This window comes from Talpa europaea (assembly GCF_964194135.1).
Source record: "Talpa europaea genome assembly, chromosome: 7".
NCBI classification, from domain to species: domain Eukaryota; kingdom Metazoa; phylum Chordata; class Mammalia; order Eulipotyphla; family Talpidae; genus Talpa; species Talpa europaea.
Genome location: NC_140074.1, coordinates 121,700,117 through 121,722,622, shown reverse-complemented (window position 1 = coordinate 121,722,622; position 22,506 = coordinate 121,700,117). Strand labels below are relative to the sequence as shown.

Below are 22,506 nucleotides of genomic sequence, written 5' to 3'. Positions count from 1 at the left end.
GAGCAGAGCAGGCAGACTGACGAAGGACACTGCTGAGGGGAGCAGCGGGTGGCAGGAGAGGTCTGCGCACCATGCGGGACCCTCCTCCGGTGGCCGGGAAGCAGCCGGGGATCGAACCGGCGCCGCAGAGGCCGCGGGCAGCTTCGCAACCCAGCGCTCAACCGCTGTGCCACCGGGGAGGCCCTGGATTGAAGTCTTTTAATGGAAATGTGATTTGCAACTATTTTCTTCCAGTCCGTAGCTTGTCTTTCATTTTCCTAACAGTATCTTTCACAGACCAGAGGTTTTTGATTATGATGACATCTAATATATCCATTTTTTTCTTTTTGTCTTGTGCTTTTGGTATCCTAAGAACTTTTTGCCTACACTGAGGTTATTAAGATTTCCCCCATGTTTTCTTCTAAAGCTTTATGGTTTTACATTTTACTTTTAGATATTCTATCCATTTTGAGTTAAATTTTGTGATAGATCTGAAGTGTGGGTGGAAGTTTTTTGTTTTTGTATTTTTTTTTAAAGATTTATTTTTATTTATTTATACAAGCACTGGGTACAGTCAGAAGCGCGGGAGGGTGAGAGAATTCACCAGAGCCAGAGCGGGGAGCAGAGCAGGCAGAAGGACCGAAGTACACTGCTGAGTGGAGCAGAGGGTGGCAGGAGAGGTCTGCGCGCCATGCAGGACCCTCCTCTGGTGGCCGGGGAGCAGCTGGGGATCGAACTGGCGCTGCAGAGGCTGCGGGCAGCTTTGCAACCCAGCGCTCAACTGCTGCGCCACTGGGGAGGCCCATTGTTTTTGTATTTTTGTATGTGAACATTCAATTGAATGTTGAAGCACCATTGGAAAAGGCTGTTCTTTCTCTGTTCAGTTGCCTGTACACCTTTGCTAGAAATCAATTTGCCATACTTACGTGGGTCTGTTTTCTGGACCTTCTATCCTTTCCATTGATCTCCAAGTAGCTATCATCTCACCAAGTCCACAATCAAGGCACGGGCAGGTTCAGGAATTGGTGCGGGTCTGTTTCCTCCTGGTTATTAAAAAGCCATCTTCTCGCTGTCCTGAAGCTGGGGGAGGTCTGTGCTGCTGCCAGGTAGTGTCAGAACTGAACTGAATCGTGAAACGCCTGGTCAGTGTCAGGAGAATGGGAGAAGGTTGTGGGTGCTGGAAAATACCACAAAAGACAGACAGCAGGTAGACCACACCCTCAGAGGACATGTGCCTCTCCCTCCTGGCCAGGCACGGCCGTGTGACTGAGTTGAGGCCGCTGGGGTCGGAAGAGAGAAGTGATGTGAGCTGCTGCCCATCATCCTTTAAAAGGAAGATACTTGCTCTCTCCTTCCTCTTGTCTCATTCCCATGAGCTGGAGTGTGTGTGTGTGTGTGTGTGTGTGTGTGTGTGAGTGAACATTCTTCAGCCATGCAGGCGGGTACAACAACGTTGGGGGCCTAGGTAGAAGGTGCTCCTGGGATCCTTGTGGGTCAGAGCCAACTGTACCCCGGGATCACCTGCCAGCTGGGACCCTCCAGGGGGAGAGAAAGTTCAGTGGTATTTAAGGTGAGGTACTTTGGTCTCTGCTGAGGCAGCTGCACCAGTGTGTTCTCCCGTGTTCATTGATCCCTTGCTGAGGTGCCCGCAACAAGGTGCAAACAGCTCCCACTGACCTTGCTCACCCATGCTCCACTTGCCCGCTTGCCCTCCACGGTGCTTTGCACACAGTGACGGATCACGGGAATCGTGCCCCTGCCGGCTTCCCTTCCCTTGGTCCGCGGAGATGAACCTTCAAAGCTTGATATACCTTCGGATGGATGCAGTCACTTTTCAAAGATGTCAACTATTTCTTTTTCATTTTGCTTCTTTCTGGGCAGCGTCAGCGTAAGAGGACATGTGCCATCGCAGTGGCCAATATTCCCTGGGCGGCAGCCAGTACTCAAGGCCATGCGGGGTTTCACAGACACCCTAAATGAGACGCCTGAGCAGTGACAGAGCAGAGCATCCGCTACCTAACTGCTGTCGACAGGCATTGATTTTTCTGCTACCCTCTCTGGAGGATTTTTTCAACTGGATGGATCAGAGGCTGTCAGTTCAAATGGACATAACTGGAAATTATTCTTGGGTGAAACATGTTTGCAGCCTTGAGGTGCTAGGGATGTGTGTGTGTGTGTGTGTGCGTGCGCCGCAGACCGGCACAGCAGTAGACGATGAGGCCACCTCAGGGTTGAGAGAAGCGTGCAGGGTGGTCAGGGCGTCGGCGAAAGAAATGACAAACAGACACACTTCAAGAGTGAAAATCTGAGTGTAATTTTCTTTAAGTTTGTGACTAGTATATATATGTTTTCTAAAAGCACAGAAATGAATATCAAAGAAATTAGCTTGCTCGCTGGCTCAGTCTATCACTATCAGGGAGGTGATCTACATAACAAGCAATGACCATTATAGAAGAAAGGAGGAAGTTTAGAAAGACAGATAAGGGATTAAAGTTTGTAGTTCTAGGAAGAAGGGATAAGATTTTTAGCATTCTTGTAGTGGTTCTTGGTGGTCCTTCGTTATCTTTTGATAAGCTTCTGCCTTTTCAGGGAACTTCTGCTGCACTTTCTCTGCTTCAGGCTGTTCTCCCCCCGCGCGCTGGTTGCCCAGCCGGATCTAGGGACCGTGGCGAAAGCCATTCCTAAAGATCACTGCGGGGGGAGGTGCAGCAGGTAGGGTTTTGCTGTTCTCCCCCTGCGCGCTGGTTGCCCAGCCGGACCTAGGGACGGTTAGCCCTAAAGGTCACTGCAGGGGGAGGTGCAGCATGTGTGTGTGTGTTCCTGTGTCACCATCATCTCTTTGCTGCCTGATTGCAGTAAATCCCGAAGTGGCCTCCCTCCTTCTGACCTTGCCCCACTTCTTCAGTCTATTTTCAGCAGCCAGAGTTCTTTTAAAACATAAGTCATCTCATGTTATTCCTCTGACCAAAATGCTCACCTCATGCCGAGCAAAAGTTGAGTCCCTGTGGCCACCTAGGAGGCCTGGGTGGTCATTCACAGCTGCCTTCCTGGCCTCCTCTCCCCCTAACTCTCCATTGCTCATGCCACTCCAGCCACATGGACCTCCCTGGCATTCCTCAGGGCCTTTGCACTTGCTCTTTCTTCCTCTTGGAGCATTCTTCCCAAGTTAGACTCATAGTTTGCTTCCTAACTTTCTTCAAACACCGCTTTTGAGTGAGGCCTTCTTTAACTCTCCAACATAAAATGAGCCCCACACCCCAGCACTCTTTTACCTCCTTACCTTGTTTTTTTTTTTTTTTTTAAAGATTTATTTATTTATTTATACAAGCACTGGGTACAGTCAGAAGCGCAGGAGGGTGAGAGAATTCACCAGAGACAGAGCGGGGAACAGAGCAGGCAGAAGGACTGAGGTACACTGCTGAGGGGAGCAGCGGGCGGCAGGAGGGGTCTGCGCGCCATGTGGGACCCTCGCCCAGTGGCTGGGGATTGAACTGGTGCTGCAGAGGCTGTGGGCAGCTTCGCAGCCCAGCGCTCAACTGCTGCGCCACCAGGGGAGGCCCCTTTACCTTGTTTTTTTTTAAGATTTATTTTATTTTTATGCATACAAGAGCTGGGGTACAGGCCAGAGGTATGGGGGAGAGGGGAAGAGGATTCACCAGAGACAGAGTGGGGAGCAGAACAGACAGACTGACTGAAATACACTGCTGAGGGGAGCAGCGGGCGAGTGAGGAGAGGTCTGCTGCGCCATGTGGGTCACCGCCTTAGCCGGGGATCAAACTCGTGCTGCAGAGGCTGCAGACAGCTTCATAGGTTGCATCTTAACCCCTTGCACCACCTTACCTTGTTTTTTTGGGGCCATCAGACATACTGCGTTCTTCTTTGTTTATTCATTTATTTTCTATTCCTGCCACTAGAATGTAAGCTCCCAAGGGCAAGAAATTTACCTCCTTGTTCACTGCTCTATCCCCAGAGCCTGGCACAGAACAGTGTCTGGCACATAGTAGGGGCTTAATAAGTGCTGCTGAGTGAGGATTGGGTCCCTCCTGCTGCATGGCAACTGGGTGTCTATAGGATTCTGGGCATGTGGCCTTGGGGGGGTCAGGCAGGGGCCCAGTGTGGCCTGGTGCTTGCTATACCAAAGAGAGGCCTGTGGCTGGGGTGGGGGGGAAGGTGGTGGCTGAGCCTCTGGGGTGGGTGGTATGAGCACCCTACCTTGATGAGCCACCCTGGAGTTAGGGTCCAAGTCCATGGCTTCCCTGACCCTTCGTGGCCTTTCTAGATACTCTCAGAATGGGGATCAAGGGAACCCCAGTGGTTCTGTGCTCCCTATCCTTTGAGGACAAGTTGGAGGTGGGTGTTGCTTCCAAGTCCACAAATAACATTTTGGAAGTTTCTCCCCTTACAGACGACAACCTCTCACCCCCAGACATGTCTCATAGTGAATGAGTCATGGATCAATGATGGCATCAGGGAAGGTGTATGGAGGGGTAGCTGAGCCCATTGATTGAGGTCTGAGACATCGTCCTCACTAATTAACAAATTAATAACCTCTTCAATAAGGAGGTGGTGATTAATGAACCAATCAGTTTGCCCTGTAACTGGGGAGTGGAATCGGAGGGTGGGTGTGATGAATAATAAGGGCTTATAGGGTGTGGGCTGCTGGCTCCTGGTCCACACTGGGGTCCTCTTCTTCCCTTTACTTTCACTCTAAAGGGAAGTGGGGACACAGCTTCTTCAGAGGCTGTGCCCTAATCGGAGTCTCTCCATGCCTGCTAGTTTCTCCTTCCTCCATCTGTCCTAGGACCCCCTAATCCCATCCCCTAACATATGTGGGGCTTCTGGGGATGCCACAGATTCCCCGTGGGCATCTCCCGACTTGGGCCATGTCTTTTTTTTTTTTAAAGATTGATTGATTGATTGATTGATTGATTGATTTATACAAGCACTGGGTACAGTCAGAAGCGCGGGAGGGTGAGAGAATTCACCAGAGCCAGAGCAGGGAGCAGAACAGGTAGACTAACGAAGTACACTGCTGAGGGGAGCAGCAGGGGGCACGGCAGGAGAGGTCTGTGCATTGGGCCATATCTTTACACCTGGGGTCAGTGCGCCAGAGCCCCGTGTCACCCCCAGCCCCTCTTGGCAGCCTCACGGTGTCTGGAGGAGAAGCTTCTTTCACATTCACTGTCTCCTCTCTGCACTGGGCGCAGGCTCTCTCTGTCTGTGTTCTGGGAACTCCTCGGACTGGGACTCTGCAAGGAGAGTGAGCGCTTCCCTCAGGCCATGCTCCCAGTGACACAGCTGTGTGCCCGCAGCAGAGGGGACCCCCAGGGACAGCACCTGGTCTCCCCTCTGACTGGGCTTTCTAGAGAACAGCCCACCTGCTCCTTGCCCTTCAGACAAGAGCTTCCCAAGAAGAGCAATTTTTCTTCTTCCTCTGAGGGTAACATCCATGTGCCCTTGTGCTATGTCCTCTCCACCTCCATGCTCAGCAGAGCACCCTCTTGGGATGTGTGGGGCCCGTGGGCCCAACTCGTTGATGTTGATAAGGAGCCATTTCCGGAGAGTGCAAGTGATTGAACCCATAAAAAGGTGATTGAAGGAGCCCTGGACTCTCCACTTCAGAGAACTCTAAAAATAACACCCACGGCCATCTGTCCTGGAGGGTGGAGGGGCTGGCCCAGAACCAGGGGCCTGGACAAGATGGCCCCTCCTGCCCTCAGGGCTGATGGGATGCCTGGAAGCACTGGAGGCGCTGGGCAGGCTGGGAAAGGGAGCTGGAAATGATTTTTTTTTTTAACATGATTTTTTTTGTGTGCTTTTTGAAAGTATTGTAATTTCTTTCTTTTTTTTTTTTAAAAGATTTATTTATTGATACAAGCACCAGGTACAGTCAGAAGCGCGGGAGGGCGAGAGAATTCACCAGAGTCAGAGCAGAGAGCAGAGCAGGCAGACTGAGGAGGTACACTGCTGAGGGGAGCAGCGGGCGGCAGGAGAGGTCTGCGCGCCATGTGGGACCCTCACCTGGCGGCCGGGGATCGAACCAGTGCTGCAGAGGCTGCAGGCAGCCTCGCAACCTAGCGCCCAACCGCTGCGCCACCGGGGAGGCCCTGGAAATGACCTTTTAGGGAGATGCCCCACAGCCCTCTCTCTTTCCCAGGGGGCAGGTGGGTCTAATGTGGTTGGTATTCCAGAGGTCCCTCCCCACCCTGGCCTCTGAGGGGAGTGACCCCAGGGGCTGCCCCAGACATCTAGACCCAAAGTTTCACTCCAGAAGTTTAGACCTGCTGTTGGGGAGCTTGGGGGTGAAGATGGGGTTCAGCCATCAGAGCCACCCTGTCAGAGGGATCTTGTGTCTGAGCTTGGCTGCTGCCCCCCAGCTTCTGCAGTTGGAGACATCACGCACTGTCTGGGTGGAAACTCAATGATCTGGCGGGGTGGAGGGAAGGAGGAGGACGGGCTCTCCCCCCTCGGGCTCCCCTCCCCCTTGGCTTCCCCTCCCTCTGGGGAAGGAATATAAGCCCCACAGGGAAGGCAGGGAGCAGAGGAGGCTGAGCCCCACCTGCAGCAGTCCAGCCCTTGGGACTCCTGCCTTCCACCTCCTGCTCATCTCTGCTTCTGAAGCTATAGCTGTAAGTGGCAACTGGTGCTGGGGAGCTGGGCTATCGTGTGGGGAAACTGAGGCTGGGATGGTGGGAACTGGAGCTGAGTGGCAGGAAGCTGGATTAGAAGGGGGCCAGCAGAACAGGGGAGAGAGGCCAGGGAACCCCCACTGCTCGATCAGTCTTCTTCCATCTGCCATTCTGGGGAGCAGCAGGTGGGGGGTGGGAGGCAGGCAGGGCCGATGCCACTGGGATAAAGGAGGAAACTCAGGCCAGTGATGGTGCCAAAGAGCACACAGCCCGCCAGTGGCTGAGCCTTGCTGCGGCACCAGCCCCAGACAGGCCGCCGGAGCCTGGGCTCAAGGGCAGCCTGAGACTCGCGCCGTCGGGGGCCAAGGCTCAGGATGACCCAGGCTCCGACGCCCCCTCTCCAGATGGTGGCGCTGCGCAGGCCGTGGCCCGTCTTGGTCATAGCGGTGCTGGCCCTGCTGGCCTGTCTGGGAGCGCTGGTCGACGCCTACCCCGCCAAACCCGAGGCCCCTGGCGAGGACGCCTCGCCCGAGGAGCTGAGCCGCTACTATGCCTCGCTGCGCCACTACCTCAACCTGGTCACTCGGCAGCGGTGAGCGCCCGCGGGGCTGCGGCCAGGGGCCGTCCGGGGGTCCCGCCCCCGCCCGCCGGGCCTGACCACGCCCTCCCCGCCCCTGCCAGGTACGGGAAACGCGACAGCGAAGCGCTCCTGGCCAGGCTGCTCCTCCCCGACGGCGACAGCGAGGATCGCCCCGTCAGGTCGCGGTAAAAGCGCCCCCCTTGTCACAAGCCCTGTTCCCGGCAGCGCGCGAGGCTCCGCTGCCCCTTGGGGTCCCCAAGCTGGCGCCAGCACCTGGTACTTCCCCCGTCTCTCCTTTCCAGATCCGGGGGCCACTCAGTTGTGATTCCTTTACTCTCCCCTCAGGCCGGAGAGCGCCTACGCGTGGTGACCGCCAGGGCCCCGGAGACGGGCCGACGCCGACCTCACTGCGCGCTCCTGCCCCGACGACTCCCCGCCCTGCCCGCCGAGTCTCGGGAGCACCCCCGAGGGCATGCCACGTCTCGGGCCGCCCGCTGGGCGAGAGGGCTGTGTTCGACCTTCCTTGATCCCCAAATAAAAAGCAAATGTCATTGAAACAGAACGTGCGCCTTGGTGTTTCCTTGCCTTCTCCTTCGTGGTGGTGGCCGCGGAGAGCCTCAGGCAAAAGGCAGGAACTTGGGGGGGGGGCGGGGCGGGGAAGAGTCTCTCTGCTTGAGTTAAGAGAAGATGTGGACGCCCAACCCGGGCGTGGACAGCCTCAGATCAGGGGTTTCTCTAGGGGCTCAGTGGGCTGGGGAATGGTGAGCAGAACTGTTGTTGTGAAAAGGGGCCCGGAGGAGCAGGAAGAGTTGCAGGAGCATGGGGGGATGGAGCATGCTAGGCAGCCTAAGTAAGCAGATGGAGACAGAGGCGCCCCCCACCCCTGCAATGGGGGGCATTTCTAACCCTCCCTGCCCTGGGCAGGAAAGAAGCAAGGAGGCGGCTACCCTCTTCCCCAGGAACCGCTGACTCCACACATAGCAGAATAGTCTCCAACTGTGCCTCCCTGCTGACCAGGTCCTGGGGACACCTGAGGCCTGCCCCCCTTCCCTAGACTATCCACTGACTGGAGTCTCACTCAGTCCCGCACCTCCCTGTAGCTTTGACCATGAGGACCAGCCCCTGCCTGTCCAGCCCGTTCCCTCTCTTCAGCCTGGAAAACATCTCCAGGGGAGTGGCCACCTCTCCCCAGAAGCCTGTCCTGATTTCTCGGGCTAGCATTAGTTTCTCTGGCGCCCTTTCTGCTGTACCCATGTTACATGAGACCCGCTTTCCATCCTGCTTTGCTCCCTGTCTTCTCTCCTCCAACCCTGCTGCCACGAGTTTTGGTTCATTCTGTGGTTGTGGGAAGCTGTTAGTGTCCATTGTGCACTGTTGGTGTGTCTGCCTGGAGTGGTGTGGTCAACGATGCCTGAGCACAGCCATTTCTGCTCAGTGGACATGTCTGCTTGACCATCAGTGACATGAGTTCACCTTATGCTCACTTGGGTGAACGTGCACACGTGGTACATCCACTGCTGACTAGACTCGACCGCTGTTGCAGGGAGAGGGACGCACTGATGAGATATTAATGATAACAATAACAAAGCTTACCTTAAAAAAATGCTTATGTGGGGCCTCCCTGGTGGCGCAGCGGTTGAGCGCTGGGCTGCAAAGCTGCCCGCAGCCTCTGCAGCACCGGTTCAATACCCAGCCACCAGTGAGGGTCTCACATGGCGCGCCCGCTGCTCCCCTCAGCAGTGTATTTCGGTCCATCTGCCTGTTCTGTTCCCCGCTCTGGCTCTGGTGAATTCTCTCACCCTCCCGCGCTTCTGACTGTACCCAGTGCTTGTATAAATAAATAAATAAATCTTAAAAAAAAAAAAAAAACCAAAAGACCTCCCCCCGGGTGGTGCAGCGGTTGAGTGCTGGGTTGTGAAGCTGCCTGCAGCCTCTGCAGCACCGGTTGGATCCCTGGCCACCTGGGGGAGGGTTCCACATGGCCCACACACCTCTTCTGCCGCCTGCTGCTCCCCTCAGCAGTGTATCTCGTCCGTTTGCCTGTTCTGCTCTCTGCTCTGGCTCTGGTGAATTCTCTCACCCTCCTGCGCTTCTGACTGTACCCAGTGCTTGTATAAATAAATAAATAAATCTTAAAAAAAAAAAAAAAAAGCTTATGTGGGCCTCCCTGGTGATGCAAGGGGTAAAGCACAGCACTGTGAAGCTATCCAACAGCCTCTGTACCACGAGTTCGATCCCTAGCCAGCCATGGAGCAACCCCCATGGTGCAGCAGACCTCTCCTGTCTCACCCGCTGCTCCTCTCAGCAGTGTATTTCAGTCAGTCTGCCTGTTCTGCTCCCTACTCTGTCTCTGGTGAATCTCACCCCCCACACCTCTGGGCTGTACCCCAGTTCTTATATGCATAAATAAATAAATCTTTAAAAAAATACTTATGTGCTGGACCCTGAGCTATTAGTTTTATACCCTTTATTTTGCAAGGCTGTTGATTTGACTTGAGAGAGGCACAATAAACAGTGACTTTAATTGGTTTACTTTTCTCGCATAAAATTCAAGTGACATTTGGGGAGATGGCAGTTTGTGCCATAAGAACATCCAGGAGCCCAAGCTCCTGTTCTATGACTGGCCCCTGGCCTTGCGGCCATGACTGGAGACACTGGAGCCAGATTTGTGTTCAACCAGTGGGCGGGTGGCCTGGGCTGCATCTCGAAGGCCCACTCACATTTGGCAGGCTCAGTGGCAGTGCGCTAGGAGCTCAGCTGAGCTGTGGACTCCACATCTACACATGGCCTCTCAGCAATGTCTTTGGGGTAGCTGGACTGACATGTTAGCTGGCTCCCCTCATTGGGTGCTACAAAAGAATCAGTAGGAAGTCGCATTACTATATTGGTTTGCTAGAACTGCCGTGACCAAGTTGCACAAACTGGGTGGTATATTTCATTTATTTATTTATTTATTTAATTTAAAATTTTTAAAGATTTATTTATTTATTTATTTATTTATACAAGCACTGGGTACAGTCAGAAGCGCGGGAGGGTGAGAGAATTCACCAGAGCCAGCGCGGGGAGCAGAGCAGGCAGAGGGACCGAAGTACACTGCTGAGGGGAGCAGCGGGCATGGCAGGAAAAGTCTGCGCGCCATGTGGGACCCTCCCCTGGTGGCTGGGGAGCAGCCGGGGATCGAACCGTCGCTGCAGAGGCTGCGGGCAGCTTTGCAACCCGGTGCTCAACCGCTGCACCACCGGGGAGGCCCTATTTATTTATTTTAAGATTTTATTTATTTTTGGGCCTCCCCGGTGGCGCAATGGGTTGAGTGCAGCGCTGTGAAGCTGTCCGCAGCCTCTGCAGTGCCGGTTCGATCCTGGCCATGCCATGCCAATCCTACAAGGCATGCAGACCTCTCCTATCGTGCCCGCTGCTCCCCCCAGCAGTGTATTTTGGTTGTCCGCCCGTTCTGTTCCCTGCTCTGTCTCTGGTGAATCCTCTCACCCTCCTGCACCTCTGGCCTGTACACCAGCTCTTGTATAAAAATAAATAAATCTTAAAAAAAAAAAGATTTTATTTATTTTTGCGTAGAAGAACTGGGTGCAGGCCAGAGACAAAGTGGGGAGCAAAACAGGCATATCTACTGAAATACACTGGCCAGGGAGCTAACTGAGGTGTCACGGTGGGCTGTTGAGGTGAGAGCACCTAGACTTAACCACTAGGTCACCAGAGAGGCCCCAAACTGGGTGGTTTAAACAGCAGTTCTGGAGGCAAGGAGACTGGAATGAAGGTGTCGGCAGGGGTGGTTCCCTCGGAGGGCTGAGAGGGAGTGCTCTGTTGCGGGGCCCCTCCCTGGCTTACAGAAGAGTGCCTTCTCTCTGTGTCCATTCACATCTTCTCCCCTCTATGGATGTCTATTTCTGCATCCAAATTTCCCCTTTTTATAAAGACAGTGACCATATTGAATTAGGGCTCCACTCCAGTATAATTTCATCTTAATTGAGTCTAATTGCAATGGCCTTTTTCTTTTTTTTTTAATATCTCAACAGTTTAATGTTTAATTAAGTTACACATTTTAAAATATCACATGCAGTTGACGTAATCAGGGTAGAATACAAACACCCACATGGACTAAGACAAAGGCAGGAGCCGAAGAGAGGCATGGCTCCCAGGCGCAGGGAGGGGTTCAGGAAGCCTCTGGTAACTATCCCTGCTGCTTCACAGACAGCAGGAAATGCTCTGGTTGGATCTGGCAGGTTGCTTGAGAGAGCCATTCGTACTATTGCAACACAATATAAATGGTTTAATAAAAGTTAGAAAAATGTAGTCCATATTAAAAAGGAGTCTCCCTGTTACCCAGCATGGGCATTATTTTGGATTTTTTTCTTTTCTTTGGTGCTTGATTGTTTTATCTTTTGAAATAAGCACAATTCAAAATTTCTTTTTTTTTTTTTTCAAAATTTCTAAAGTAAAACAAACTGAAAAATATTTTTGATACCCTTCTTCTTTCCCAGCCACTTCTGTTCCCTTTCTCTGAGGCAACCAATGTCACTAATTGCTTTTGTGTCTACAGAACCTCTTTTAATGTGGAACAATGGCCAATTTCTTTTTTTTTTAAATTAATTTATTTTTTAATTAATATTTTATTTTATATAATTCTTACATCATTTTTCATTTTTGCACAATGCGTGCATTATCATTTTGGTTGTATTCCCCATACAATTGCACCCTCCTCTTATTTTGACCCTAGTCCTTCCTCTCCTCTTCCCTCCCCCACCACCCTGGAGTGTCTCTGGTTTATAGTTGCTTGTTGATTTTGATTTTTACTTTGTATTAATTAGTCTTTTTCCTGGTCCCTTATTTAGGTTTTCTAGATTCCTGCTATGAGTGAGACCATCCGGTATTTTTCTTTTTCTTTCTGACTTATTTCGCTGAGCATGATCCCTTCCTGCTCCGTCCATGTTGCTGCAAATTGCATGTGTTTATCTTTCTTGATTGCTGAGTAATATTCTGCAATGGCCTATTTCTTTTTTTTTTTTAAGTTTTTTTTTTTTTTTTAAGACTTATTTATTTATTTATACAAGCACTGGGTACAGTCAGAAGCGCGGGAGGGTGAGAGAATTCACCAGAGCCAGAGCAGGGAGCAGAGCAGGCAGAAGGACCGAAGTACACTGCTGAGGGGAGCAGCGGGTGGCAGGAGAGGTCTGCGCGCCATGTGGGACCCTTCTCCCGGAGAGCAGCCTGGGATCGAACCGGCGCTGCAGGGGCTGCGGGCAGCTTCGCAACCCAGCGCTCAACCACTGCACCACCGGGGAGGCCCTGCAATGGCCTATTTCTAAGGCGCACACATCTGCAGTACTGCGGGGCTAGGACTTCAATGTAGGAATGTTAGGGGGATACAAGTCAACTCTATCAATTACCTTTGATGACTTGGCCTCAGAAATCTTAATGCAACTTCTACCATAGTTTACTGGTTAGAGCATTCTCCTCGGGTCTACCCACATTCGGAAGAGAAGGCCTAGACCCCATTTACAACTACGTGTGGGAGAGGGAGTTTTTTTATGCTCATCTTTGGTGCAGTCTATCGTAGGTGGACACCTGCACCCCTTAACACAGAAGGCACAGGTCACCAAGACTCTCATCTTGTTGGTTGAAACCTTGGTCACATGAGCCCAGGTAAGAACAATCTGAAGGTGTCTTTAGCCACGAATCCCTCTCAAGCTCTTTTATGATGGAAAAAGGAGAGCTGGGCAATTGGCATTCTTTGCTACAAACACAATCATTACACCTCACCTAGAAATCATTTGATCCTACCCTTCATTAACAGAAGGCAATCTCCAGGCCCAGGGAGGGGGAAACTGGCAGGAGGTCAATCCAAGTTTTTTTTTTTTTTTTAAAGATTTATTTATTTATGCATACAAGAATGGGGGTACAGGCCAGAGGTGCGGGCGGTGAGAGGATCCACCAGAGACAGAGTGGGGAACAGAACAGGCAGACTGACCAAAGTACACTGCTGAGGGGAGCAGCAGACAAGGCAAGAGAGGTCTGCTGCACCATGTGGGTTGCTCCCTGGCCGGCTGGGGATCGAACTCGTGCTGCAGAGGCTGCAGTTAGCTTCATAGGTTGTGCCTTAACCCCTTATACCACCAGGGAGGCCCTCAATCCAAGTTTTGATTCCACTAATCATTAAATCTGAACTCTTCTGCCAGAAACACAACGTTCTCCAGAACATCCCTTTCATGTCCCATGATTCCTCAGTGTGTGCCCCGTCTCTGCTTGGCCCCAAGCCCCCTGCCCACCACTGTGACGGAACATTCCCCCTTGACCTCTCAAGACTCAGTTCCTCCAGGAACCTCCCTGCCCTGGCCTGAATCGGAGCTCAGTGCAGGCCATGAGTCCCTCAAAGGCAAGGATGCCACAGCTGGTGCAGTGAGCAGTCTCAGTAAGGAAAGATCTGGATCTGATCCCATCTCTGTTATTAACTGACAGTGTGTCTTTGGCCAAGCCTTTCCATGTCACGGCTCTATTTCTTCACTAGTTCAGCAGGACATTTATGCCTCAAATAAAAATAACAGTTCCCTGCTGTAAGGCTCAGAGAGATCGTGTAAGATACTGCCAGAGATGGGCCTCCCCAGTGGCGCAGCGTTTGAGCGCTGGGTTGCGAAGCTGCCCGCAGCCTCTGCAGCGCCGGTTCGATCCCCGGCTGCTCCCAGGCCACCGGAGGAGGAGGGTCCCACATGGCGCGCAGACCTCTCCTGCCGCCTGCTGCTCCCCTCAGCAGTGTACTTCGGTCCTTCTGCCTGCTCTGCTCCCCGCTCTGGCTCTGGTGAATTCTCTCACCCTCCCGCGCTTCTGACTGTACCCAGTGCATGTATAAATAAATAAATAAATAAATCTTAAAAAAAAAAAAAAAAAGATACTGCCAGAGGCCATGCAACTGGACAATGGTGGAGCCCTGAGCAGTGGGGCTGAGTCAACAGCCCAGGTCAGGCTGGCACAGCCTGGAGCAGGGCTAAGCTTAGAAACCCAGAGCCCCACAAGGCTGCATTTAAGGCTGCATTTAAGAAACAACAGCTCCACACCAAAAGCAGTTAGAAGGAATTCTATTTTTCACTCCCCTTTCAGGAGACATCGCGGCAATGCTTATTCAAGTGCTCCATCTTCTCCTTCATTCTCCTCCTCCTCACCCCTGTCAAAACTGCTCTGTCATCTCTCCTTTCCACTCACTCAAGGAGAAAATCCCCCTCTTCTCACAATCAGTCCCCATGGTGTTCTTTCTTTCCCAATCATCCACCCCCCACTTTATTCTATAGCAGCCCCCCCCTTACCTGTGGTTTTTCTTTCAGTTACCTACTGTTAACTGTGGTCTGAAAATAGTACCTGCAATAAGTTATCTTTTTTTTTTTAAAGATTTATTCATTTATTTATACAAGCACTGGGTACAGTCAGAAGCACGGGAGGGTGAGAGAATCCACAAGAGGCAGAGCGGGGAGCAGAACAGGCAGACTGATGAAGTACACTGCTGAGGGGAGCAGCGGGCGGCAGGAGAGGTCTGCGCGCCATGTGGGACCCTCACCAGGCGGCCGGGGATCGAATGGGTGCTGTGGAGGCTGCGGGCAGCTTTGCAACCCAGCGCTCAACCGCTGCGCCACCAGGGAGGCCCAATAAGATATCTTGAGAGAGACCATATCCCTGTAACTTTTGTTACAGTATACTGTTAAATTATTCTAATATTAGCTGTAGTTGCTAAGCTCTTGTTATGCCCAATATAAATTAAACCTTGTCATAGGTGTGTGTGTAGAAGAAAAAAGTATATACAGGGCTTGCTCTTATCTGTGGTCTTAGGCATCCACTAGGGTTCTTGGACAAAACTTATAGCAAAAATTTGGACTGGTGATAGGATTTGCTGGGCAGGGAGGGAGAAACACCAGCACTTCTGAGCCTGCAGGGGCTTTCCAGGGAGGAGGGGAGTGGGGGTAGAGCCCAGGTTCCAAATTAGTGACCTGAGGTGGTCCTGAGGAGATGAAACAGGGGTTCAAGATGTGTGCATGCTCGTGTGTGTGTGTGTGTGTGTGTGTGTGTGTGTGACAGCTACTCTCAGCCCAAGAGTTAATACAGGGGATGGGGGACCCCCAGGATTACTTACACTGGGGGGCAGCCACTACCCAGCTTTCCCCTCTCTGTGGCTGCTTCCCATGTGGGGAGAAGATGTTGGCCTAAGCACTGGGTAAGGGAATGAAGGGGGATACAGTGGTGATCAAATTCCTGACCTTAAACCTTAAATCTAAGGCAAACAGTAGGGGAGGGAGAAGGGAAGGGACAAGAACAGGGGAGGGACAAGCACAAGGGACTGTTCATGGGGCTGTGGTGGTGGGAGAATTATGGAGACTACACCTGAGAGGAGAAATCAAATATTGTACAAAAGTGAACAATATGGTAAGGAAAAAAAATGATTTAAAAAAGAATTCCTGGGCCTCCCCGGTGGCTCAGTGGCTGAGCGCTGGGTTGCAAAGCTGCCCGCAGCCTCTGCAGCACCGGTTCGATCCCCGGCTGCTCCCCGGCCACCGGAGAAGGGTCCCACATGGCGCGCAGACCTCTCCTGCCGCCCGCTGCTCCCCTCAGCAGTGTACTTCGTCACTCTGCCTGTTCTGCTCCCCACTCTGGCTCTGGTGAATTCTCTCACCCTCCCGCGCTTCTGACTGTACCCAGTGCTTGTATGAATACATAAATAAATCTTTAAAAAAAAAAAAAAAGAATTCCTGGGCCTCCCTGGTGATGCTAGGGGTTAAAGCACAGCACTGTGAGGCTCTCCATAGCCTCTGGCCCCCAGGGAGGGGACACATGTGGCACAGCCGACCTCTCCTGTCTTGCCTGCTGCTCCCCTCAGCAGTGTATTTCAGTAGATCCTCCTGTTATGCTCTCCACTCTGTCTCTGGTGAATCCTCTCACCCCCCTGCACCTCTCGCCTGTACCCCAGTACTTGTATAAATAAATCAATCTTAAAAAATAAAAAGAGGGCCTCCCCGGTGGCGCAGCGGTTGAGTGCTGGGTTGCGAAGCTGCCCGCAGCCTCTGCAGTGCTGGTTCGATCCCCGGCTGCTCCCCGGCCACCGGAGGAGGGTCCCACATGGCGCGCAGACCTCTCCTGCCGCCCGCTGCTCCCCTCAGCAGTGTACTTCGGTCCTTCTGCCTGCTCTGCTCCCTGCTCTGGCTCTGGTGAATTCTCTCACCCTCCCGCGCTTCTGACTGTACCCAGTGCTTGTATAAACAAACAAACAAACAAACAAACAAATAAATAATACATGCCTCTTAAAAAAAATTAAAAAATAAATAAATAAAAAGAATTCCTGCCTTGCAGGCCCATATGTGGGGGTTTCTAAGCCCCCTTGCTACTGTACATTAGCCTTCACCCTGAGGTCCCCCGTGTTTCTGGAATATTCCCTTTCTAGCCTCATTCTCCAGAGAACAGAGGCCGGTGAGGGGGGACCATTGCTTAGTGCTGTGGGGGCCATCGGGTGAGACAGCACCTCCACCGCCTCTTCCACCTCCCGGGAGAGGAAGCAGTTGTTTGCAAAGGAGAATAATGAAAGCTTCGGGTTCGGTTGACATTTGTGGAGAGCCTGTTATTTTTTAGGAACTGACAAGGCTGTTTACCTCTGTGACAAACTAGAAATGGCCTCGGCACGTGAGTCCACCATCTGTCTCCCTGGGGCTGGTGCCCCACAGAACCAGTCCAGCCCGCCACCCTCAGATGGGAGCCCAGGCCCTTGGAAGGAGGGAGTGAAGCCTGGCGCCCCCAAGTGTCGGGCTGTCCCTGTGCCAGCCTGCCCTGAGACCTCCCTGGGACCAGCCAAGTCACCTTCCTCATTTTGGGAACCCAAGACCCAGCGAAGGGCAGGGCCTGGTCAAGACTGGACAAGCCTCACACTTGCTCTGAGGGCTGTAAGCTGTTGTCGGGAAACGCGTATCAGGAATGAGCGTTGAGAGGAACAAGGCAGAACATTCATGTTTATGGAGTCTTATTTTTAAGATTTATTTTATTTATTTAAGTATACAAGAACTGGGGTGTAGGCCAGAGGTGCAGGGGTGGGGAGCGGGCCGAGGATTCCCCTGAGACAGAGTGGGGAGCAGAACAGGCAGACTGACTGAAATATACTGCTGAGGGGAGCAGTGGGCGAGACAGGAGAGGTCTGCTGTGCCATGTGGGTAGCTCCCTGGCAAGGATGAAACTCTTGCCGCTGCAGCTGCTGATAGCTTGATAGTGCTGAAGCTTAACCCCTGAGCCACCAGGGAGGCCCTGGTGGCACCTTCTTTTACCCTCACTATCTTGAGGAAGATCAAAGTTCAGAGAGGCTAAAGGAATGATTTTCCCAGGCTCACATAGCCAGCCAGTGGCAGAGCCAGGATATGGCTCTCTAAGCCCACACTGCCAGGTTCCTGGGCACCACTTCCAGTCCTTACCCAGCCCCTTAATTTCTTAGCTCCAACCCCACACTGATCTGGGACAGCAGAACGGGGAGGTTTTGTTCCCTATCCAGGCATCAGCGTGTCAATACCGCAGAGTCACTGCTCTGTGACCTGAGCTGGAGAGGGGGCTGGAGCTGGGGAAGGGACACCAAGCGGGGGAGACTCAGAGGTGTGGGGAGGGGCGGGGGGGGGGGTGCCGTGGGAATCTCAATCAGAAGTTGAGTGCTAGACAGTTGTGTGTTCTTGGGCAAGTGTGTGTGAGCCTCCCTTTCTCAGCCAAAAAAGCGAAAAGTTGTAGCAACACTGACAACTCTTTAGATTAAAAGGGTCCAGATTTTGGAGTTAGGTTTTGTTTTAAATCCTGGGTCTCCCACTGAGTAGCTGTGTGGCCTGGGACTGCAGGTTACTTACTGTCTCTGGGTCTTGGTTTCCGAATCCGTAAAACGGGTGGGTGTAGGGTCATTGAGAGGGGAACACGTTGGAAAATGGCTTTCAGAGATGCTGGTTTTCATCCTTCCCCTGGAATGGGGGCTCAGGGAGTAGCTACCAAAAGTGGGCACATGCCGTCTCCCCCAGGCACACCTGTTCTTATTCTGCAGCCAAGTGGGGCTCTCCCGGCCTTTCCACATGGCCCAGCTACTGGGGGCATCTCCCTGCTCCCACCTGTTCCAACTGAAAACTGGGCATCCCGAGTCTCTATGCTTCATCCCTGGAGTCTGCAGCCTCTGTCATCTGCCCTCAGGGAATCATTTGATGACTTGGGCTAATCCCTGGGAGGCAGAAATGGCTGTTCAGACACCAGTGACGAGAAACTTTCAGTCCTCTGGAAGTCCACGAACCCCATCCTTCTTCACCCAAGTCTGCTCTGGTGCCCAAAAGCAGAGGCACGTGAGGGCTGGGGGCCCACAGGAGACTTTTATTATGATCCACTTTTATCTGTTATGCCACTAGCCTGGCACCCACATCACTGCCCCGTCCCTGTCCCCTCCCTGGCTCCAGCACTGCCTGGCATTTTGCAGGCACCGGGGAGACAGTGGGGGAGGAGATCTGGGGAGTGAGAGATGCTGACAGGAGGCGGGGACTCTGGGGGGCTGAGCACTATAAAGAGGAACAGCAGAGGCCAGGGGGACCCATCCAGCCCAAGGCAGGTGTCTGCTTGGTCCAGTGAGTGCCCGTTCGCTTTCTCCGGACTCAGGGTAAGTGGGCCCAGCCTGCCCCGGGCTCTGAGGGGCTACTCAGGCCCAGAGGCTGGGAAGGGAAGGAGCTGACGCTCTGCAGAGCTGGGGCCTTGGGAGACCGGAGGTTCTGCTTGGGTCTGGCTTTACGCCTGGACAAGTGAATAACCCCGAAGAGCAGTCTGCCGACGGGGAGACAGCAAATGTGCGTGAGGAGGGCCTGGGGACCATGAATGCAAATCTGTGAGTGAGCGTGACCTTGTGAACTACACCTAGGCCCCAGGTGTGCGCCAGGCGACATGGGCCACACTATCTTCTCCAGGACCTGTATCAGTGAGTCTAGCTCTGGGCAGGAAGTGGGGGGCGGCAGACCCACGGGTTATGGATGTCTGTCTTTTAGTTCACAGGTTCACTCTTTGTGCCCCTACCCCGTAGGTGAGCTGGGGTGTCCCTACTTCCACTAGGCCCCCAAACTCCCACCCACCACCCTGCATCTCCTCAGCGCCATCACCCTGGGTGTCTTGAGCCAGTCCTGTGTCTGCTGCCCACGTCCCCCACCGCCCCCACCTCCTCCACTGCACTGTTCTACTTTGTCAAGTTCCTAGCTGAGCTCTGGCTGCTCACGAGAGGGTCTAGCCATGCTCTCCAGTGTGCCTGGGAGTGGAGTGGTCAGGTCAGGGTGGCTCCAGGCCTGGAGAAATGGGTGATTGGCTAAGAGGCTGGGGGAGGGGGGTGGCCCTGCGGGCTGGGCTCTACTCTGCCCCTCTCTCCTCAGATGGCCGCTGCCCGTCGCTGCCTTGCTTTGCTGCTCCTGTCTACCTGCGTGGTTCTGCTGCTACAGCCACCCCTGGGTGCCCACGGGGCCCCGCTGGAGCCAGTGTACCCAGGGGATAATGCCACGCCGGAGCAGATGGCCCAGTACGCAGCTGAGCTACGCAGATACATCAACATGCTGACCAGGCCCAGGTGTGTGCAAGTAGGGGAGAGACCATGGCCCCGGGCCTCAGGGCCACAGCCTCAGCCCTTCCTTGCCCGTCTTGGGAGAGCAGAGCCTCTCCACTGGCCAGGTCTGGGCCCATGTGCCCTGGGTGGGATGTGGCCCAAGGGGAGGCACGAGGTGGTAGCTGTCACCTGGGCACAGCACCCAGCTGCCTCTCCCCTCTCAGGTATGGGAAGAGAGACCAAGAAGACAAGCTGGACTTCTTGGAGTGGGGCTCCCCCCATGCAGCTGCCCCCAGGTAGGTTTGGCCCTGCCCTGACTGCCCGGCTCTCTGGGCTGAAACCAGGTCGGTCTCCGTGGGCACAGGACCACTTACTCATATGCCCCCTCTTGACCTCTCTGCACAGGGCGCTCAGCCTATAGACCTGCACCGCCACTGTGGCCTGCGCTGACGCTGGCACTGAAGCAAGGGTGGCACCGGCCAGTGCTCCCTCTGCACCTTTGCCCTGGCTCCCTGCGCCCACACAGACTAAATAAAGCATCAAGACACAAACCCCAGCCTCTCTGTGTCCCGGGGAGCCCTGGGGGGACAGGGAAGGAAAGATGCAGGAAAGAGAGGGTGTGGGGGGGGAGAGAAGGGAATTCAGGGTGTTCTCATTGATCCAAAGGTCTGAGCCTTTCGGGCATCCACTTCATGGTGCAGGGAGGGGTGAGAGATGGGTCAGGGGAGAGTGGCAATGGGGGTGAGGAAAAACTGTGGCCCAGAGGGAGGCTGGGCCTCCCCCAAAGTCATTCAGTGACTCAGAGAAGCTGGAATCACTGCATTTCAGCACCTCTCGACCTTCCTGATCACTGAGCGGGTGACGGGCCCCGCGCACCAGCGCTGTCCTTCCCAGCATCCTGGGCTGGGGGCAGGGGCTGCCATCCTGCCGGAGGAGCCACTGGTGCTCCGACACTGGACACTGGGCGTAGCAGTGGTGGCAGAGCCGCCCTCCTCTGGGGCAGGTCAGAGATGCGACCACGTCGTCGCTGTGCACGTCGCTGTGCTGGGTGCGCTGGGAGCAGGGTTCCCTGTGGGTGAGGGGCCCAGCAGCAGTAGCATGGCCAGAGGAGGGGAACTGGCGCCACTTGAGATGGTTGGGAGAAGGAGCCCAGGGTGTGGTGGGCACTTAACCTGCTCAACAGTCCTGCGAGGGATGCCCAGAGCTCAGTCATAGCAGCTTGTCCAAGCGCCGCAGGAGCTGCCATGGAAGTTACTGATACCGCATCGCTCTAGTTAGACGAACCTGGGTTTGGAGCTGGGATCTGTCACTTCCTGTGTTTGCTTTTGGACAGGGGTATAACCTCTTTGAGCCTCAGATTCCTCATCTACAAAATGGGAAGGACAACAGTACCTAACTTATTAGGGCTGCAGTGAGCACAGCATGAAATAAAGCACGTGCAGCATTTAACCCAACCTAGGAAATGCTCAGTACATGGAGCTGCTGAGGGGCAGACGTGCGGTGCAGCCCCCCACCTACCAGCGGGGTCCATGAGAAGCATGCTGGGAAGATGATACTGTGTTCAAATATGTGACGCTCCATCTTATGGAAGAAGGTTGTGGTTAGCTCCAGGAGTGGGGACAGGCCCGTGGGAGGGGACTCTGGGGGTGACACTGGGTGACTTAGAAGGAAGGATCTTGGAAGAACCAGCAATTTGGAGAGAGCCTTGTCCTGAGAGGCAGTGGATTCCTAGGGCAGGAGCTCCCCAAGCAGCTGCAGGGAGAAGGCTGGATTAGGCAGGTCCCAGGCACCTCCAGGAGTCCAATCTGTGGGTTTCCCACTCCAGCTCTGGATGGGCGGGAACCGGGGCCGTGCTCCTCCTACCCCTAGGCCAGCACTGAGGAGTCCCAGTGGCTTTCGGTCCTTGCCCCTCTCATCAACCCCGCGTGCGCAGGGGTGGGGTGGGGTGTGTGTGTAAATTAGGACAGAGTGAGCTTATTTCTCTCCCCTTTTCCTGGAGTTTGTGGGAGCCGCTGTTGATAAGGGGTAGTCATGGCAGGATGTGAAAGAACTGGAAGCTTCTGGTTCCTGGAATGGCTTTCCCTGCCTCCCCAACATGCTCCCCTCAGAGAGTTGGTCCCTTGCAGGTTGGGTGGCTGCAGGGCCCACTTTCCTGGGCTTAGCAGGAACCCCACAACAACGACACCACAATCCTGCTTCCCCTCAAGTCCTGGTTGTGTCTGCTGGGCACCAATGACACAGGCTGTAAAAAGCAGTGGAACCAGGCTGTAAAAAAGCAAAGGACTGGTGAAGATGCATTGCCCAGCACATGCACGGCTCAGATTCTTGAATCCAAGCAGTATCTGGGTGAAGGATGGTTTCAGCAGAACAGTTTGAGTTTGGATGCTGGAGCTTGATGTCCCAGAATTTTCTCTGGCAACTCAGTGGATGGTCACAAGCAGGGAGAGGTATAGACCCTTCTCAGGGGAAGGAATTAGGATCCTGCTCAGGACGTAGCTGGGTATGGGAGTCTCTGGCCCTGCCAGGTCTTCCCAGTGGCCACCACCTTGCACCCAGGTTGCCAGGGTCAGGCCCTGGCTGGGCTCTTGCCCCTTTCCTTGCTCTGCTCACTGTCAGAGGGGCCTAGAGCTTCCCTGAGGCAGGAGCAGGTTCTTATGCCCTGCACACGGAGGGGCAAAGCACTGCTGCTTGTTGCTATGCCAACAGTAACACCCCAGGTTGGCATCAAAGCTGCCTGGCTTTGTGTACAAACT

General features: G+C 53.7%; 2 protein-coding genes across 2 annotated transcripts; both read left to right on the top strand.

The window, feature by feature from the left end:
* Positions 1 to 7,012: 7,012 nt before the first annotated feature.
* PYY (peptide YY) lies at positions 7,013 to 7,377 on the top strand (the record flags this gene model as incomplete). Its single annotated transcript, XM_084236714.1, has 2 exons — positions 7,013 to 7,200; positions 7,290 to 7,377. 2 exons carry the CDS (start codon positions 7,013 to 7,015, stop codon positions 7,375 to 7,377), a joined length of 276 nt encoding a protein of 91 aa, XP_084092840.1.
* A 12,209-nt stretch (positions 7,378 to 19,586) lies between these two features.
* On the top strand, positions 19,587 to 20,053 carry PPY (pancreatic polypeptide; the record flags this gene model as incomplete). The annotated part of the gene is made up of 2 exons (XM_084237394.1): positions 19,587 to 19,777; positions 19,978 to 20,053. 2 exons carry the CDS (start codon positions 19,587 to 19,589, stop codon positions 20,051 to 20,053), a joined length of 267 nt encoding a protein of 88 aa, XP_084093520.1.
* Between the last annotated feature and the right edge of the window lie 2,453 nt (positions 20,054 to 22,506).